This window comes from Triticum dicoccoides, chromosome 7B (genome assembly GCF_002162155.2).
Source record: "Triticum dicoccoides isolate Atlit2015 ecotype Zavitan chromosome 7B, WEW_v2.0, whole genome shotgun sequence".
Taxonomy (NCBI): domain Eukaryota; kingdom Viridiplantae; phylum Streptophyta; class Magnoliopsida; order Poales; family Poaceae; genus Triticum; species Triticum dicoccoides.
This window is the reverse complement of record NC_041393.1, coordinates 142,628,610-142,650,011: the sequence shown is the minus strand read 5'-3', so window position 1 is coordinate 142,650,011 and position 21,402 is coordinate 142,628,610. Positions and strand designations below refer to the sequence as shown.

The 21,402-nt window shown below is 47.0% G+C and overlaps 1 protein-coding gene across 1 annotated transcript; it reads left to right on the top strand.

Annotated features, from left to right (window-relative positions):
* The first annotated feature begins 12,165 nt into the window (after positions 1 to 12,165).
* LOC119338081 (carbon catabolite repressor protein 4 homolog 3-like) lies at positions 12,166 to 16,776 on the top strand. Its single transcript, XM_037610377.1, has 13 exons — positions 12,166 to 12,485; positions 13,524 to 13,687; positions 13,762 to 13,827; positions 13,901 to 13,953; positions 14,044 to 14,125; positions 14,609 to 14,689; positions 14,908 to 15,000; positions 15,278 to 15,310; positions 15,421 to 15,491; positions 15,571 to 15,682; positions 15,764 to 15,849; positions 15,918 to 16,002; positions 16,175 to 16,776. Exons 1-13 carry the CDS (start codon positions 12,224 to 12,226, stop codon positions 16,316 to 16,318), a joined length of 1,332 nt encoding a protein of 443 aa, XP_037466274.1. The 5' UTR covers positions 12,166 to 12,223; the 3' UTR covers positions 16,319 to 16,776.
* The last annotated feature ends 4,626 nt before the right edge of the window (positions 16,777 to 21,402 follow it).

Below are 21,402 nucleotides of genomic sequence, written 5' to 3'. Positions count from 1 at the left end.
CGGAATCGAGAGACACAACACGCAAGACAAAGATTTAGACAGCTTCGGGCCCTGAGAAACATCATCCGGTAAAAAACCTACATGTTGTTTGTGGCTAGGTCTCATTATCATTGTGAGGGAGTTGCCGTAAATTGGCTCTCCTAGTTATGTCTAACCCTTAAGATTATTTCTCTTCTCCCTCTTGGGGTGCCCTGCCCCTCCTTATATATGTTGAAGGGGTGGGTTACATGTAGAGTCCAACTCGGATTAAGACTTAAACTATTCTGACTTTCCATCATGGGCTTCTTAACATCTTGGGCTTCATAACTTCTCGGGCTTCATAACCCCTGGCAACCGAGTTATCACTATCTGCCTGGTTATGACTGGTGCCGATTTATGATGATTCTGCCGGTTTATCATCTGACTTAACTCCTGCCGGGTTATCATCTGTCTTAACGCCCGCCGGTTTATCATCTGCCTTAACACCTGCCGGTTTATCATCTGCTCGTTTACCGTCTGTATCAACCACCTGTCTTTACCATCCGCCGGTTTATCATCTGCCGGTTTACCGAGTCTTGGCCGGGTTATAACTCCGACCGGGTCATACCGCGGGGTATATCCCCGACATTAGCCCCTAGTTTAATTTGGATTTATCCATTAAACTGATCTTGATCATCCTTAAGTCCTTGTCCTTTCCTTCTTCTAGAAAATCCGGGCCAATATGCCAGCTTCATAATCAATTTGCTGACATTGGTTTGTCACAGGAAACATTACGAAGAATAATTCGTTTGACTCAGCTCCCAATGACTTAACAAAAATATTGGTCCTTGAAATCCTCCTCTGATCTTCAGCTGGCTTAAGGATGTAGAACTTGCCAGTTTATAAATATTGATGGCACCGAGTCATAATTGCAGTTAACATCAAGCTTGAAAATATACCTCTTATATACCTATCACTTGTAGCCCCCAAGTCTTAAGAAGGGAACGTAGTAACAACTTAAGACTTGCTTCAATATGAATGTCACAAGCTTGAAGAAATCCAGGTTGTTCATCTCAATCACCAATTAGAACTGAGTATTCCACATATGTAGCCCCCAAGTGTCAGGTTGTTATGCTTGCCGCAACCTGGGACTTGTAATTGCCTGATGCTCATAAAAACTTCAACCAGTGTAGCCCCCAAGGGCCGGGTCATTATGCAATAACGAGTAGGGACTTTATAAATATGATCATATAAACTTTGAGCAGCAACGTGTAGCCCCCAAGTGCCGGCTCAGTAAGATGATATTGAGTTGGGACTTTATATATACTTCTTTGTAAAGAACATCATATGATGTAAACCTCATCATGGGGCTTGAACCCACGTCCACAAGGTTAAAAGCTTTGTGCTTTACCAACTGGGCAGCGGATCCTTCAATATAATGGATTTAAAATTTGTGTACCTTAAATTGTTGACAGGAGCAATTGGTAGCCCCCAAGGGCTAGCTCATTATAATATAATGAGTCGGGTCTTCAATAAGATGAGCAAAAAATGACTTTGCATTAGCCCCCAAGTGTCATGGTGCATGCTTGCAGCGACATGAGACTTGCATATTTAATGTAATCTCAACTTGAATAATGTATCCCCAAGTGCCGGGTCGTAAGCCTGCAGCGACTCGGGACTATTCCTTGAATTGTAGAATAAATAATATACATTGATAATATGATAGCCATTGCACTAAAGCGACTTTGAAAACCTTGATCATAGTACTGGTTATTGATAACCATAATAAAATCCAGCCATGTTAGCTATTTGAAGATTTGAATAATATAATACAATGATTTATGAGCGCATAATTCCAATGGCGCAATCCAAATATATACTGGCAACTTATAGTCCAAAGCTAGGCTGGGTTAACAAACACCGGATAATTTCTCATCATATACTGACGACTTATTGTCTTAAAGCCAGGCCAAGTTTAATAAACGCTGGTGATTTATAATTTATGCTTTATTCAACCTGTTTCTGCATACAACAAGTTTAAAGTATCCTGACGGTTCACCGCCGGACGGGTCATAAGGCCCAACATATAACCCGGGTTTATAACCAAGGCTGCACTTAAGAATAATCAAATATGAAATATATCATACCTGTGACATTGAATCAGATCGTTGGTTTACCAAATTTTTGTAGTAAGGGTGATAACCCAAATCTTGAGTACTGATAACTCCTCCCATATATTGTCGGTTTATAATAAAACCGTACCGGGTTGTAATAAACACCGGATTATCCATATATAATACTGGCGACTTGTAGTCGAAACCAAACCGGGTCAATAAGCGCCAGATTATAACTGATCATGTACTGACAACTTATAATTGAAAGCCAAGCCGGGTCAATAAACGCCGGACTATCATAAAATATTATAAACCTCATCAAAGGAGAAAAAACTTGGCAAATAAAAACATAAAAGGAACATGCGAGGCTTTTCACGGGCTGCCAGGCCCCAAATCGAGGCATTTCATGGGCTGCCAGGCCACTGAGTTAAACCATTTTACAAAGCCTTTTAAGATGGAACTCAATCATTAACCAATCGTCGTTTTAACTTTGACAAGTTCAGGGTCTATGAGATTGACTTGTCAAACGTTCGACGGGTCATACCAGGTTTACCTGGACGGAGTGTCTTACTTAAAGAAGGTAGGATAACCCGGTGTTTTAGGTGAATACACCTGGCTTCCAAGCCTAGCTTGATAGCCTATTACAAGTGTAGACTCTTTGTTCATTGCGAAGCAAAGAGCCCCCAAGCAATATTTTGAGTTGTGCTTAGTGAGTGCCTATGTTTGAGTTGTGCTTTTGCAACACTCTCCTTGGCCCCGAATTTTTTTTGGCCTTGAGCCGATCAAGAGGTGTAGCTATGGTTCAAATACAACCAAGCCCCCAAATGATTTCCCTGGTGGCCTTACACCTATCAAGAGGTGTAGCTATGGTTCGAACATAGCCCCCAAGTGACATTGTGAGTTGTGCTCAAGGGATACCCATGTTTGAGCTGTGCCATGCAGCAGACTCTCTTTGGCCCCTTATGATAATATTGGCTTGACAGCCGGATTACCGAAGTAACCAGAGTTGTGCTCTTATGATAATATTGATAATATTGGCTTGATAGCCGGATCAAGAGGGTATTCAAGCTATGCTCAATGAGCAGGAAGCCCCCATGTGATCAATAATATGATAAGCCAATAAGGCAGGATACCCATGTTTGAACCGCACATCATGGCAACAAGTCCTCTTCAGCAACCTTTAAATTTTTGCAAGAGATGAATTCCTCTTGAACCGGGATTTTGAACCTGATATTGAGAGTGTCAGAGCTTTGCAAGAGACAATTTCCTCTTAAAACCGGATTTGTACCAGATACTAAGAGCTTCAGGGCTGTGCGGGAGACGGGATTTCCCTTAAACCGGACTATAAACCGGAAGCATCATTGTGAGTCGGAATATTTCTGACGGCCTTTAAATTTTCACCAATATAGCGGTTTAGGGTCCTGCATTAGATAACTTTGCAAGCCGGAGTAACTGCTCCTTTAAAGAAAGCAATATATAATATAAAAATATGTTGGATGGATTTCACCTGATAGGTTTGGCCAGAAATTATCCACCGCGGAGTTAATGATCATCACGGTAAAAGCATGTCCATTGAACAGCGAGCAAGCGCAATCCCAGAAAAACCTGATATAGACCGGATCACAAGGGCGGCGGCTCATACGCATCTTCATTAGGCAGTATGACACCACGAATACCGGTCCATATTATTACTAGCGCATGTTGCACCCCCGCAACATAAACCACGTTCGTAGTGAATAATTGTCCTGCATATAAGAATATCCAGACCAAAGCAATTGTTTTCAAACAATGTAATATATGCTGATAAGATATATAGGAAAGATATCACCTGATATTTTTTGCCGGATGAACATGGTCAATGATACCGAGCGTAGTTGGACACAAAAGATAGTCCGTATAGATGCATGTCATGTACGTGCTTTTCCTTTGTCTTTTTCCCCTTTCCAAAGTAATGATTGCCTGCCTGTAAATTTTGATGTGTGGCGACGAGTAGCATCAGTGGCGATTCAAATGGGAGGCGACAGTTTGTGGCACAACAGCAGAACAGCGAGTCACATGCGACGGGGCGACAAAGGGGCGCCGGTGACTCGGCAAAACGGTGACGGTGACTCACGGTACAAGCGGTTTTAAAAGCAGGGGGTGGTTGGCCTGGCGCGCCATGGCGGAGATAGAGCGGCGATTTAGTGCAACACTAAATTGGGCGGCACCTCGACGCGGTGCATAAAAGAGGCATACCGGCAAGACGAGCTGTGACCGCAGTTATCACGACTTAGAGCGGGGCAATAGTTGCTTTGGCTAGGTGCGTAAACGGTGAACTGGGCGCAGTTCGGTGGTGACTCGCCGACTCGACGGCGGTTTACACGCTCTAGCGCGACTCAGCAGCTCCGGCAACTTAAGGCATGGCAGTGTTGAGGAAAAGGCGACCAGGCGACGGCGGCTTGAAGGCCATAGCAGGAGAGGAGATGACTCGAGCTCGGGCAGCGGCTTGCTGGTGCCGCGAGAGCCGAGGCGAGCGGCAAGGGAGTTAACTTGGTGGCAGAGGAAAGCCGGGCTCAAGCAGAAACGATTTGAGTCCACCTCCTGGTCAAGGCCGATTGATCAACAGTAACTCGCCATAACTCAAAACATCATTCCTCCAAGCCAGATGACTGTCGGCGTCTTAGGACCCTGTAGCACCTTCCCCTCATCCGTGAGTTACATGTTCAGCTCCAGCAGCCGCAACATCTCCCACGCGAGCTCCAGCAGCTGTAGTATGGGACGCAGGCGGGCCAGCTCGGCGGCTCATCAGTCAGGGGCGGCTGGAGGCGAGCGGGAGCGCACGGAGGAATGACGGACCCGACAACTTGGAGTCTTAAGGCCGACCAAGGCAGAGATGGACCTGGCGGTTTAGCGAAAGGACGAGACGCCGGCGGTTCAGAGTCGGAGACGACTCGCAGCGGAGGATAGGGCCGCAGCAGGTCATGGCAACTCGGCGCGGGTGGCGGGCCGGCTCAGGTGTGCGGGCGCGAGTGGTTTGACGGGCCGGCGCTGTGAGGCATCCTGTGAGCCGGCAGAGTTGCGACAGAGGATACGAGGCGACAATGGTGACTTGGCGGGTCGAGCGGACGGTTCGATGCGGCGGCGAGGCAAGCCATCTTGCCACTGACGAGGTGGAAGCGGCTGTGCGGTGGCAGCCGGTTGACGAGGCACCGACGGGTCAAGGCTGCGCTAAGGGCACAACACCCTGCGCCGCGCTCGGAGCTGTGGTGATGGTGACCCAATGGATTAATCCAACACAAAAACTGATGGAAAGCAATGGTGGCGCAGGTCCGGTTCGAGGCGGAGCGAGGCCGAGGCGAGCTATAGTAGTGGCTCAGCGCGCCTGGTTTGACGAAGCGGCGGTGGCTGACTCGAGGAGCGACTCGCGAGGCCTCGGTTGAATCGGAGGTGAGCAGCGAGGTGGCTCAGGGCCAGTCCCAGCGGCCGGCGGCTCGTGTCGGCCCGGTGGCTTACAACTGGGTCGCACAGGGACGGCTTGACGGCGAGTTATGGTGGCATCCGGCAGGAGAGCGAGCGGAGCCGTAGACGCCGGTGAGACGCGCAGGGGTGTGTAAGCAGCTGACGATGCGGAGACGAGGCGGTGGTATGGAGCAAAGGTTGAGCGAGACGGGCGCCTCGAGGCGAGGACGCGTGCGCAGACGATGGACCAGTCCGGGTCGTGGATGGTTCTGATCCCGGGTCGTGGTTTCCTCCCTTCTTTTTCTTGGACCAATCTAGCTGGCGGCCGGGCGCTAGGTACCGCTCGCGAGCGGCCGGCCCTGTCCGAGACGTCTAGTCACTGCCGCATATTAAAAACGCCAGGTAGAGTTTGGGAGCGGCCGGTGGAAAAGGTAAGTACGTGGTCCGTTGTACACTAAAGGGAGTTGACCATCTAGTTTGCTTTTTAATTTTTGTTTCTTAAAAAAGCCATAACTTTTGAACCAAATATCAAAATTAAGATCCGCTTTCACCACTGAAATCCTCGCGATGTGCTCTTCGAAACTAGATCCCACATGGATATGTTTTGACAAACTTTTTTTTGTGCAATTTTGTCCCTGTTTTGTGTAACTGACTAGCCGTCAATGTGCAACTACCTGACAGGGATGTGCAACTTTTCTTGTACACCGTAGACATGCAGTTTTTCTCTATGGTACCTCCATCCCCAAATTGCCTCCTTCCAGTGAGATGTGCAACTTCGTTTGTTGCCCAGGCCATGCAATTTTCACTAGTGACACCACCCCATACTACTCTCTAAAAATTGAAAATGTGCAATTTCATCTGCTGCCCCGGTGCCCTGGCCAACTGCCTGGTAGTCATCGCGCGTGTGAGCCTCTACAACCGCGTTTGAGGGACTATCCTGTAAGAATGTCCCAACTCCACGGCCACGCATGTGCGACTATGAACACAAGAGTGTGCAACTCCGTGGTCGGACGTGGGCACCTCCCATAGCAATTCATGTGCGACTATGCAGACGATATTGTGCAACTGTGTGGCCATGCATATGTGACTATGCCGACGAGAGTGTGCAACTCCGTGGCCGGGCATGAGCACCTCCCATAAAAACTCATGTGTGACTATGTGGACGAGGTTGTGCAACTCCATGGCCATGTATGTGCGACTGTGCCGACGAGAGTGTGCAACTCCACAGCCATGCGTGAGCACCTCTCACGACAATTTATGTGTGACTATGCGAACGAGATTGTGCAACTCTGTGGCCATGCATGTGTGACTATACCGACGAGAGTGCGCAACTCCGCGGCCGGGCGTGAGCACCTCCCCCGGCAATTCATGTGCGACTATCCGGACGATATTGTGCAACTCTATGGTCATGCATGTGCGACTATGCCGATAAGATTGTGCAACTCTGTGGCCATGCATGTGTGACTATACCGACGAGAGTGTGCAACTCCATGTAGACAACTTTTCTGCACCCTCATGGTCTACGGATGTGCATTTTTTCACCATTCAACAAAACCATGTCAGTGAGATGTGCAACTTTATCTGTTGCCCTGGCCAACTGCCTAGCAGATTTTGTGCAACTACTTCTATTTCCCCTGCCAACTACTTCCAATGACCGTGTCCAACTGAAAACAACTATGTGTGCAACTAGAACTACTATAGATGCCAACAAAAAATGATCGTCGTGTGTGCAACTTTCCAATGACCATGTCCAACTGAAAAAAACTATGTGTGCAACTAGAAATGCCAACCAAAAATGAATCCCGTGTGTGCAACTTTCCAATGACCGTGTCCAACTGAAAACAACTATTTGTGCAACTAGAACTACTATAGATGCCAATCAAAAATGAACCCCGTGTGTGCAACTTTTCAATGATCGTGTCCAACTGAAAACAACTATGTGTGCGACTAGAACTACTATAGATGCCAACCAAAAATGAATCCCGTGTGTGCAACTTTCCAATGACCGTGTCCAACTGAAAACAACTATTTGTGCAACTAGAACTACTATAGATGCCAATCAAAAATGAACCCCGTGTGTGCAACTTTTCAATGATCGTGTCCAACTGAAAACAACTATGTGTGCGACTAGAACTACTATAGATGCCAATAAAAAATGATCACCATGTGTGTAACTTCCGAATGACCGAATCTAACTGAGAACAATTATGTGCGCAATATCTAGAAGTAACATAGATTCCAATAAAAAAATGATCGCTGTGTGTGCAACTTTCCAATGATCGTATCCAACTGAGAACAAATATGTGCGTAATTAAAACTACTATAGATGCCAACAAAAATGTGCAACTCCACGGCGCGCATGTGCAGCAATGTAGTTTCTTCAGAAAATAGAACAATAAAAGTCTGAATTTTTTGAAAACTTGATGTATTCCAACAGATGGGCCAGCATGTTCAGTACTTAGATAAACTACAGAGCTCAAATCAGCTGAATCCACTAGTACCTGTAGAGCATCAAAAATCGGCTGCAGAGCGATACGCGCCAAATCGACTACAGATCTGAAATGATCATATCCAACTCAGAACTATTATGTGTGCAACTATAATTATTGTTAACGCCAACAAAAAATTAGTAGCATATTATAGCTGCCCAAACACAATACCTCCGCTTCTTCTTTTGCTAAAATTCAGTAGCATATTCAACAGCCCAAAGCACATACATAGCACCATCTTCAGTAGGAAAAGAAAATTCAGCAACACTCCATAGGAGCAACAACATATGCATCAACACAAAAATTCACTAGCACCGCGACCAAAGCAACGGTAGAACTCCAGCCTATGCTGGTCTTGCAACACGCATGAAGTAGGTCCCTGCTAGCTAGTGCTTTCCCTTCCCTTGTAACTTCCCTCCTGCGTTCAAAAATGCGTCAAGAACAAAAGCAACAAGAATCCCGTGTAATCTGTGCGATGGTAATCAGGTGCATGCTAAACCTTTTCTCAGTTGCTTCTTATTTTTGTCTTATTTTATCATCATCAAACAAGCAAGTGGGAGGGAATGGGTTCAATCAGGACGAAGGGGAATATACTCGGACGACATCAGAGGAAGGAGACGACGGCCGCATCTCGTCGAGGATGATGGCCATCCCGTCGATGCAGAGGCCATATCCCGTCGACGACGGAGGGGAACGACGACGATGGGACTGGATCCGGTAGGGGAAGGAGCAATAGGACGGTAGGCGGGATGTCGTGGTGGGGGCTGGTGGCGGCGCGGCCAAGCCTCCCCTCAGCCGGTGGAGCGCGGTGGCCAGCCGGTGGAGGTTTCTGGTGGTCGGTGTTGAGGGGGAGACGCCAGTGAGCCCCCTCCGATCCAGATCTGTGAGGAAGGGAGAATAGACAGAAAGAGAGAGACGGGTTGGGAGAGAACGAGGGAGAGGTAGGTTGGCTGCCGACCAGATGGCACCTGAAGTGGGGACGGACGCGCGTGATAGAGATCGTGTGGTTCCCAGCCGGCCGCTCGATCGCGTCAAATCGTGCGCGGCCACTTTTTAGATTTTAGGCTTTTTCTTTCTTTTTTTTATGATAGAGCAAACGTCGCTTGCGTCGACTCGAACGGGCAGCAGTTAGCGGGTCTGAACAATAGTTGATTTTTGGTGCTTTCTGTTTTGGCATAAACCGATCTGACTCCAGACCAACAGATCGCTAGGCCACCTGCGGCGCACATATGCAACTCTTATCTCCTCCAGACTTAAATCTCGCACTCCCAAATTCCAAAATTAACCAGCAGAATTAGCAACCCAGCCGGCGGCGGAATTTCTGAAGAGGTCGACAACTGTTCCGGCCCGGGTTATCTTGCGTGGCTGTTCGGACAGCCAACCAGCGGAATCAATTGATGCTTATCAAGTTTCACTTTTGTATGATTCAAATCAAGGAATAACCCATTTACTGCCTTCGGTTGATCTGACCCGTCAGCCTTTGGCAGTTTTCAAAGCGGCTTAAAAAAATCACAATGCGAATCCGGGTCATAACAGCAGTCTGGCTTTGAAGCCTGCAGCGTAACCCTCTCGAACCTTAGACCTCATAGGTTATGAATCTAGATCAATGAATTTGAAGTTGATCTTTCAAACCGGCTATTCTTCATCTGGAACAATTGTAAACTTCTCGATCTCTGAGAGAAATCCCTCCAAGAACTCAACACCACCGTGCGCAGCCCCACGGTGGGCGCCAACTGTCGGGGAATTAACACGTCAGATGTCCTAGTGTGAGGACTTAGTCGTGAGGCCAACGCATCTATGTGGCAGCTTGACAGAGGTTGAGCGGAATCGAGAGACGCAACACGCAAGACAAAGATTTAGACAGCTTCGGGCCCCAGGAAACATCATCCGGTAAAACCTTACATGCTGTTTGTGGCTAGGTCTCATTATCATCGTGAGGGAGTCACCGTAAACCGGCTCTCCCAGTTATGTCTAACCCTTAAGATTATTTCTCTTCTCCCTTTTGGGGTGCCCTGCCCCTCCTTATATATGTTGAAGGGGCGGGTTACATGTAGAGTCCAACTCGGATTAAGACTTAAACTATTCTGATTTCTCTTCATGGGCTTCTTAACGTCTTGGGCTTCATAACGTCTCAGGCTTCATAACCCCTGGCAACTGAGTTATCACTGTCTGCCGGGTTATGACTGGTGCCGGTTTATGATGAGTCTGCCGGTTTATCATCTGACTTAACTCCTGCCGGGTTATCAACACCTGCCGGTTTATCATCTGCCGGTTTACCGTCTGTCTCACCGTCCGCCGGTTTACCGAGTCCCGGCCGGGTTATAACTCCGGCCGGGTCATACCGCGGGGTATATCCCCGACATGCGGGGACTTGATTTCCCTCTAATCGGGTTTAAGTCCAATCCTGTCATAGTCTATGGTGACTCCCAGGGCGGTGATGCGATCTAGCAGTTCGTTCAAGGACGAAACATCTGCCGGATCCATCTTTTCGGAGTGTTTGAGGCTGATGCGGAGATGATGTTTGGTGATTTGAGGGGCCGCCTCTGGCTTAAAGGACGAGCAGGCACCCATGGTAAAACTGCCGAGTTGGAGGGTCTGTCCCGGAGCCAGGGCTCCTCCAGAGGTGATGTTGTCATTGATGACGAGGCGAGCCATTGATCCTTCCGTCGACGACACAAAGGAACTCTCAATGAAAGCACCAATGTCGGTGTCAAAACCAGCCGATCTCGGGTAGGGCGCCCTGTGCGTCTGAGGATCTAAGGTAACAGGAGACGGGGGACACGATGTTTACCCAGGTTTGGGCCCTCTTAATGGAGGTAATATCCTATTTCCTGCTTGATTGACTTTGATGAGTATAGGGGTTACAAGAGTTGATCTACCTTGATAGCCTCTATGGACTAAACCCTCCGGTTTATATAGACACTGGAGGGGCCTAGGGTTGTACAGAGTCGGTTTACAGAGAAAGGAAACTATACATCCGGATGCCAAGCTTGCCATCCACGCAAAGGAGAGTCCCATCCGTACACGAGGGAAGGCCTTCTACCTTGTATCTTCACAACCCATCAGTCCGACCCATATCGCATAGCCTTGACACCCGAGGACCCATAATCCAGGACTCCCTCACCCCCACCCCCAAAGATAGATGATGGGGTAGCCCTCCGGCGAGCACCTTCCTTCCCTCCGGCCTCCCTTCGACGAACTTCTTCGCCCATCTCAAAATCGACTAACCCAAAAGCTAAAGTTAGTCGACTGACGTTTAGCTAATTTGATAAATAAAACCAGCTAGATCGCATGCATATGTTTTGATTGAGTGAACTGAAGCATGCAACATGCAGCGTCTTCGACAGGGAATTGGTTGAGGGGCCGTGCTAAGCCGTCCGTCCCCCGACGGTGAGGGAAAAACCGGTTGTTTTCGTGACAAAATCTCACCTCTCTAGCCAAAAAATCATTGCAACAAATCTTGACAATGTATTTTTAGAAGTGTTACAAAAAATACAAAATAAGTAGTAATGTAACAAATCGGTGGTTATGCAACAATTTTTCACAAGATTTTTTCATGAAGGTATTATAACCGTGCAAAATAGTTTTGTAACAATTTGTAAAAAAATACCTGCAAAAAAAATAATTTGTAAAAAAGTAATGTCTATCTCTACTATTTTTTTTACTTAAGAAGAATGTAATGTCCCATGTTTACCTTTTTTTACACCACCTCGTTTTTCAAATTTCCCCGTATGATAATCAAATCATCATAATTTACTTACCTTCTGAGCCAATTCCAGTTTAGTTTACTTATCAAAATTCTCATCAAAATATAAGAAAAATCATGGGCAGAATTTGATGAACATATATTTACACATCACATTAATATGAACAGATAAATCACAAGCTAACATACTAAAAATATTTATATTCCATTGCAATGCACAAGCATTATCCTAGTTTTTTTTGACGTGCAGGCATTGTCCTAGTTTTTAACACCATATATTTTGCGCAAAAAAAAAGAGTTAACACCATATATGTGGAACGGTGGTTAAGAAAATAACCTAGATTTACAACACATCTGAACTGTCCGATCCAGATCTTGAGGCACTTGTACTCAACCGGTCAACCCCTCGTGTATATAGGAACCCGCAAAACGAGTTCCGAACCCGTCGGAGTCCGTTCCCCTCTCACCCCGACCTGACCCACCCACCCCTCGCCGGCCCACCGCCACAGGTCGCCGCAATGGCGTACAACCCTTCGCGCGCGCGCCTCTCGCCGCCAGCTCCCGCGGCCCCTCGCCCCAGGAAGCGCGGACGCTCCCCCTCTGCTCCCGGCGCGGCGGTGTGGCGCGCGTCCGCATACGTCGCTCCTTTCGACCACCGCCGCCGCTGGCAGGACCCCGCAGGCGCGTCTGGCCGCGTCTGGCAGGGGTACCACGCGCCGCATGCTCCGGTGCCCTACCGGCGGTGGATCTTCGCGGACGAGGCATCGACCTCGGGCTCAGGTATTCTGTTAGCTGCACATAGCTGTCGAGGAGATTGGTTACCTTTGCTCACCACTTGTTTGTGTATAGGTTGGTATATAAAATTGGCCCTTTGCATTAGGTATTACTAGTACTGCGCTACTGCTACCAGGAAATAGTAAGGAGCTAGTTTAACCAATTAGTTAGTAGAAATAATTCTCCAAAGGAAAAAAGGAGTAATTTTCCAATTAGTCAGCAGGAGTGAGCTAGAGCGTTGCATTAGGTATTACTAGTACTGCGCTACTACTTCTGTCGGTTGTGCTTAAGGAATCTCGAGACCTCTTCGCACCTGTTCTGGGAGTGCCCGATCGCCATCCAGGTGTGGGACAAGGTGGCCTCACGGTGGGGCTGCAACGCTCTAGCTCACTCCTGCTGGCGCGCGGGAAGGACTACGGGTGAGCGCGTTCAAAAGATCATCGGCCACGCCACCACAGGCAATAGCAGAGGGACCAAATCGCTGCTGGCTCTCGTCTGTTGGCAGATTTGGATTGAGCGCAACGCATGCACATTCAGAGGAAAGACTGCAAGCGTGAGGAGCATCACTGAAGCCTGCAGGCGGGACATGGAACAATGGAGGATCGCCGGAGCAAAATGCATGGAGCACCCGTTCGGGGACGTACCGTGAGAGATTGCGTACATAAGTACCCCTGCCAGCACAGGCTCATCCTGACCTGGCCTGTAATTTTCTTTCACCCCATGATCACTTGATCAATAATTGTTTTCGCTCTCTCTCTGCTTAATGAAACGAATGCCAGCCGAGCTGGATCTTTCAAAAAAAAGAAGGAAAAAAGGGTCTGTGAAAGTCAGAAGCTTCTACCCAGCCAGTGCAATCTCCCACAAAGTCATGACCTTTGTGTGCCCATCCGTTACAAAGTTGTATCAGTTTGGCTTGTTGGCTTGGAAGTGTGTTGCTTATTACAAAGTTATATCAAATCAGATTGGGTGCAATTGTGTTGCTGAGATGTAGGCATTCGTGCACTATTAGCTTTGTACTCATGATTTCTGTCTTTCTTTTGGTAGATGCATGCACAATCATGTCATACAACATCTTGGCGGATAACAATGCACGGAACCATCCTGACCTTTACTTGGACGTCCCTTGGGATGCTTTGAGGTGGGATTCGAGGAGAAGGCTTATTATCCATGAAATTAGGCACTGGGACTCTGACTTAGTGTGTCTTCAGGCAAGAACTCAACCTGCAAATTGGCGATGTCATCCTTCCACTGTACTCTGTAACACTTTGTGTTTGGAAAATAGGAGGTGGATAGATTCCGGGAAATCGCTGCAGAAATGAAGAACAAAGGCTATGAATGTAGCTTTAAGGTATAACACTATAACATTTCTCTTTCAAATTTCTGCCTTTCAAATCCTAAGCTGAGTGCCATGCCATCCTCAGGGGCGCACTGGGGATGCTAAAGATGGATGTGCTACCTTTTGGAAGTCAGAACGGTATGACTAATGCTACCCCTTCTCCGCTTGTTATCTTTATTGATTGGAATAAAGCAGCAATTTCATCCTTTTTCTTTGTTTGAACTGTAGGTTACGTCTGCTTGAGGAAGATAGTATTGACTTTAGTGAATTCAATCTACGAAATAATGTTGCTCAAGTATTAGTTTTTGAGGTACTTGGATTTACATCAAAGTACTAGTTGGTTCAGTTCATTAACTAAAGTAAGGAGTAATTTCTCATTTATCCTGGTAAGAGTTAGCAGATAATCGCTTGGCTTCTTCTGCTAGTAATGCTTTCCCTATTTGATATGGGCCTGAGACCCAAATAATGGGTAGAACTAGCTGGAAATAGAGAAGGAGGGGAGACTGGATTTTTTTTTCTGTGATAGTTTCATCTTTTCTTTGCGAGTCGAATACCTCTATCTGGAAACTTGCACCATGTATTATAATTATTTTAGCATTGCCTTGTGACTTCCTTTACATTGTGTAAATGAACCAAATGATGTACTACAATCGTGCATTTTCTAAGTAGCTTCCCAGCTCCATCTTTTGTATAATTTTTCTTCTTATTCAGGTCTCGGCTAAGTAACCTATGTTTTAATGTTGGCAGAAAATGGTTGTATTAATTTTTCTTTTCTTACATGTTTCCTTGTCAGCTTAACGGAACCCAAAAATTTGTACTCGGGAATATCCATGTTTTGTTTAATCCAAAGCGTGGAGATATAAAAATGGGACAGGTATGCCAGTTCTGTTAAAATCAGCATCATTTGTTTCATGCGTTTCTAATATCATTGTGTAGTCTTGTCTCAAGATGGTCTGTGTAATCCTCATTACCTGATATGAATGCAATGCACAGTTTGAAATGACTGTTGATCACTTCAAATTTGGCAGATATCTATTTACTCCTTCCAACTTTACCCAAATTATTATTTACTCCTGATTCTCCTTCCTCCAGATCCGCATGCTACTGGAGAGGGCGAATGCTCTTGCTGGAAAATGGGATGGAATTCCTATTGTGCTGGCTGGTGATTTTAACAGCACACCTGAAGTACGTTTTAGTTGCTTCCTTGCATATATGTGCCTTAAGATTCTCACATAAAGATCATTACTTGTAACAAGTGTTTGGTTTCTGGAACTGAGATGGCATGTTACCGCTCCTGAGTGATAGTGCTCTAGATTGGCTGTGGGTCTAGGATGGTACAGTTAGAGTATTAATTTGTAAATAGGTTTTTAAATATTTTTTATCGAAATGTGTATCTCGTGATTTCAAGCTGACATTTTTTTTCATCGGTTCTAACTTTTCTTTTTTCTCTTCCTTGGAGCAGAGTGCCATCTACAAGTTCTTGTCGACAATGAAGGTGAAATATTGCATTAGATAGTTCTTGCATATCCCCAAAGTTATAGTGGACTCTGGTTATTATAGAATTGATTGACAATGCATACAATGTGCTCTTTCGTGTGTCACCAGCTGAACGTTTCTTTGCATGATAGAAGGCAGTTGTCTGGACTGGATAGCTCTGAATTTGGTTTGTATTGTAGGTCAGAATTCTTTCTTGTCAGATCTTAGTTGACTTAGCGCGTCTCTTCGTTTTAAGACTTGCATCTACCTTCCTTGTAGTTTACTGAACTGCGAATGGAGTGACGAAGAAGTGAGAAATGCGACAGGGTCCTCAAATGTCATGGTCGCTAGACATCCGTTGAAGCTCTCTAGCTCTTATGCCATGTTAAAGGTAGTAATTTTCTATTGGAAACTGAAGCACTCTCTTCGACTATTCGACATATAGTTGAAATGAAGTGCCGGTTTATTTTAGGGAAATTCAAGCAATAGGGGTCATCATGGTGAACCTCTAGCAACGTCATATCACAAGAGGTTTCTTGGGACTGTTGATTATTTGTGGTACGCTTTTAATCGTGTCTGTATCTTATTCTATACATATACAATGTGGCTGAGCCTCTTTGTTGAAGGTATACTACTGGGCTTGAATGCTCCAGAGTTTTGGACACACTACCTGTGGACGCTTTGAGGAGAACGAGGGGTCTTCCAACCAGGGTACTTCCTCATTTAATACATCATATTAGTTAGACAAATCTTTATGTGAAAAAGGACTATATGGTTTAAACTTTGGGTCGTGTCACGATTCGAGTTTTGGCTGTAAATTTTCTGTTATGCACAATGTTCATATTTAACTGCTAACAATGATGTCATGCTGGAAATTCGTCAGGAAATGGGCAGTGATCATCTGCCAATTGTTGCTGAATTCATCTTCTCAGAACAGACCAGAGATGCATCCGAGCAAGAAGATGAATCTGCAGGAGAAGCAATCACGTCAAAACACATATATTTCTCCTCAGACAGTGACAGTTAGGCTGATGCAAGTTAGTTATTCAATTGGTAGGAAAGGTTTAGGATAACCGACTCGGAGGGCACAGCGCACAGCACATCAGAGTATGCACGGCGGTGACCATACCAGTCAGGATTCAGATGCAGAAATTATCTTATCTATCGTAAGGCTATGTCATATCCTTGCCAAACACGCTGTGAGTGAATGTGCAAGGTGTTTAGCCAGAACCTGTAGTGGATTCCAGTCATGCTGCTTCAGGCTGCTGATACGGATCAGAATCAGGTGTGTGGAGATGATGTCTCCAATGCCAAGGTTATGGCGAAACGCTCGAGTGTTCTCCGCAAGGTATACAAATATTTGTCAGTTTAGCATTTGGTACTCAGTGTATCTATTCTCCTATTTTGCGCAGAATATTGACACGCTATTGTTATGATTTAACGTGCAGTCTGTACATTACGACTGTAGTGTACTCGTTCTGTCTATACCCTGCGTTTAGACTGCTACGTATATAGGAGGAGACTAACCAAACGTTGCATATATCCTGTAATAAATTATACTATTATAGGAATTGCTGTCATCAATGAGGCCAGGTTGGCTTTAGTAGGGGAGTTGTGTGTCCGTCGGTGGCTAGCTGAATTTTAACTATGGTCTCAAGTCACTTTTCTAGCCCTCCGATCGTCACGCTAAGATTCGTGATAGCTTTTGTTTGTTATCACGGGAGCGACGGGTGTGCGGCTCATACGGGGGCTGCCCATGTGTGTGTTATTAGAGAATAAACCGTGCCGGGTTTGTGCCTGTGATCACCGGCGTGTGTGCGCTTGTATCTAGGTCTAGTTTAGATGGAGTCTGAGTCGAGCCGGTGCGTAGCTGGGCTGACGGTCGTATGGCGATCGTGGGTTGTTGCAGCGGGCGCTAGTGATCTTGTGGTGGTGAGCAGGTCGTGAAGACCGGATCGCCAGGGCGTGCGCGCGGTGCGCCAGTTGACTGGATCGCTAGGGAGGTGAGTCCAGGTTTGTAGCCCGCGGACCGCGGTGGTTTGTCCAGCGAAAGAAAAATCAGGGCGTTCGGCGTCCAAGCTTAAGTCGCCATGTCCATCGTCCCGTATATGGTGCCGAAGGGAGCACGGTGTCTCTCGCCTTGACAATGCTCACGCCGGAAAACTACACGGTATGGGCAGTCAAGGCGGAGGCGATCTTCGACGCGCAGGGGTTGTGAGAGGTCGTGGCGCCGGCAGACAGCGCGGCAGCGGTCGATGCAAAGAAGAACAAGACGGCGCAGGCTCCGCAGCTGGGCGCTTTGCTGGAGGACATCTTGATGCAGGTCTCGATGAAGAAGACGACGAAGGAGATCTGGGATAGCATCAATGTGCGGTTCGTCGGGGCTGATCGCGTCAAGGCGGCGCGGCTCTCCACCCCTCCGTGGCGAGTTCGATCGGCTGCGGCTGGACGACGGTGAGGAGCTGGACGCGTATGCCGGGAGGATCGGCGGCATGGCAGCTTGGTACGCTAGCCTTGGATCGACGCTCGGTGACGCGGCGATGGTGAAGAAACTCCTCAACACGGTGCCCGACCGGTTGTACGCCGCGGTGGCCGGCGTCGAGCAATTCTGCGACGTTGACACGATGGCGTTTGAGGAGGCGCTGGGTCGGCTGAAGGTGTTCGACGAGCGTTCTCGGCGGCGAATGCAGGACGACTGAGGGCGCGGCGCGACCAGTTGATGCTCATGGCGGCCTAGTGGGAGGCACAATGCCATCAGCGCGGCAACCACAACCACCACCATGATGACGGCAACAGTGTGGCCTCGAGCGCAAAGAGGCGGCGCGGAAGTGCTAAAATTATGGCGTTCGTGGCCACTTCTCCCGTGACTGCCGGCAGCCGAAGAAGGAGAAGGCTCTCCTCGCCGACATCGACGACGAGCCGGCCCTGCTGTAGGTCACGGTTTAAGGGGAGAATGTTAGAGAATAAACCGTGTCGGGTGTGTGCCCGTGATCACCAGCGTGTGTGCGTTTGTATCTAGGTCTAGTTTAGATGGAGTCTGAGTCGAGCCAGTGCGTAGTCGGGCTGACAGTCGTATGGCAATTGTGGGCTATTGCAGCGGGCGCTAGCGATCTTGTGGTGGTGACCAGGTCGTGAAGACCGGATCGCCAGGGTTGCAACTGCATGTTTTCAAGATGGGTCGTAACTGCATGTTTTCAAGACGGCCGTAACTGCATGTTTTCAAGGTGGGTCGAAACTGCATGTTTTCAAGAGGGGTCGCAAGTGTATGTTTTTAAGACAAGTCAAAGCTGCATGTTATTAAGGCAGGTCGAAACTGCATGTTTTCAAGGCGGGTCACAACTGTACATTTCCAAGAGGGGTCGCAACTGAATGTCTTTAAGGCGGGTCGTAATTGCATGTTTTCAATAGGGGGTCGCAACCACATGTCTTCAAGGCGAGATCACATGCATGTTTTTCAAGAGGAGATGGTAAGGCATGTTGCAACTTGAAAGGATCGAGAAGAGGTGTCTAGAGGAGGGTGGCGTGATTAGACACTCAACACACAAAGTTGACAGTTTTTAAGTTTCTCAAGTTTAGGTGGAGATTTAGCATAAGTTTAACCATTCACAATACATATCAAGTAAGCATGCAAATAGTATATGAGCAGCGGAAAGTAAAGCATGCAACTTGCAAGAAAGTAAAGGGATGAGATTGGAGTGTGTAAACACAATTGGACACACGGATGTTTTTGTCGTGGTTCCGATAGGTGGTGCTATCGTACATCCACGTTGATAGAGACTTCAACCCACGAAGGGTAACGGCTGCGCGAGTCCACGGAGGGCTCCACCCACGAAGGGTCCACGAAGAAGTAACCTTGTCTATCCCACCATGGTCATCGCCCACGAAGGACTTGCCTCACTAGGGTAGATCTTCACGAAGTAGGCGATCTCCTTGCCCTTACAATCTCCTTAGTTCACTCCACAATCTTGTTGGAGGCTCTCAAGTGATACCTAACCAATCTAGGAGACACCCCTCTCCAAAAGGTAATAGATGGTGTGTCGATGATGAACTCCTTGCTCTTATGCTTCAAATGATAGTCTCCCCAACACTCAACTCACTCTCATAGGATTGGATTTTATGGAAAGATGATTTGAGTGGAAAGCAACTTGGGGAAGGCTAGAGATCAAGATTCATATGGTTGGATTGGAATATCTTGGTCTCAACACATGAGTAGGTGGCTCTCTCTCAGAAAATGAGTAGTGGAAGTGTAGGCACGATCTGATGGCTTCCCTCTATGAATAAGGAGAGGGTGGAGGGGTATATATAGCCTCCACACAAAATCTAACCGTTACACACATTATACCAAACTCAGTGGGACCGAATCAGAAAACTCGGTCGGACCGATTCAGTACACATGTGACCGTTAGGCAATTTTTGTGGGACCGACATGATCAACTTGGTGGGACCGATGTGCAAGGGTTAGGGTAAAACCTCATCTCGGTTTGACCGATTACACAACTCGGTGGGACCAATTTGGTAATAAGTAAAACAGAGAGTTGGTCAGGCAAACTCGGTGTGACCGATTACATATTCTCGATGGGACTGAAAATATTCTAATAGACAACAGAGAGTTTGCAAGCCCATCTCGGTGGGACCGAGATCCCATCGGTGTGACCGAACTGATTAGGGTTTCTTGCAGTGGCTATGTCAAATGAACTCGATGGCGCCGGATGGATCAAATCGGTGGGTCCGAGTTTGACTTTTGGTTTTGGACATATGTGGATATGAGAAAGTGGTTGAGGGCTTTGGAGCATATCACTAAGCACTTTGAGCAAGCAAGCCATTAAGCAACACCTTATCCCCTTTTAATAGTATTGGCTTTCCTATGGACTCAATATGATCTTGGATCACTGAAATAGAAAATATAGAGTCCTGAGCTTTGAGATTGAGCCAATCCTTTATCCTTAGCTTCTTGAAGGGGTTCCACATCCTCTTGTCCATGGCACTCCACTGTTAAACTTATCTGAAATATACTAGATGAAAGTATTAGTCCAACAAGAGATATGTTGACATTAATTACCAAAATCACCCAGGGAGCACTTGTGTAACACCCACGATGCGGCTATATCTCCCACGTGTCGAAGCACGACTTAGAGGCATAACCGCATGGTGGTTTTGTCGCAAAAAGGGTTATCTTCACACAATCCCATGTAATGAACAAGAATGGGATAAAGAGAGTTGGCTTACAATCGCCACTTCACACAATACATAATTAAGATCATACATCATTCAAATACACTCATAGACCAACTACGGTCAAGTTCAAATGAAAAGAAGACAACCCCAAATGCTAGATCCCCGATCGTCCCGACTGGGCTCCTCTACTGATCATCTGGAAATGATACATAGTAACGACCAAGGGCCTCATTAAATTCCCACTTCAGCTCAGTTGCGCCAACTGCGCCAGTATCCTCGGCACCTGCATCTGTTTTGGTAGAATCTGTGAGCCACGAGGACTCAGCAATCTCACACCCGCGAAATCAAGACTATTTAAGCTCATAGGTAGGTAAGGGGTAATATGGTGGAGCTGCAGCAAGCACTAAGCAAATATGGTGGCTAACATACGCAAGTGAGAGCGAGAAGAGAAGCAACGCAACGGTCAAAAAACTAGAATTGATCAAGAAGTGATCCTAAAACTACTTACATCAAGCATAACTCAAACCGTGTTCACTTCCCGGACTCCGCCGAGAAGAGACCATCACGGCTACAAACACGCTTGATGCATTTTAAAGAGGTCAAGTGTCAAGTTATCTACAACCGGACATTAACAAATTCCCATCTGCCTCATAACCGCGGGCACGGCTTTCGAAAGTTTATATACCCTGCAGGGGTGTCCCAACTTAGCCCATCACAAGCTCTCACGGTCAACGAAGGAATAGACCTTCTCTCGGGAAGACCCGATCAGTCTCGGAATCCCGGTTCGCAAAACATTTCGACAATGGTAAAACAAGACCAGCAAAGCCGCCCGATGTGCCGACAAATCCCGATAGGAGTCGCACGTATCTCGTTCTCAGGGCACACCGGATGGGTCAGCCTACGAGTAAAACCAGCCCTCGAGTTGCCCCGAGGTGG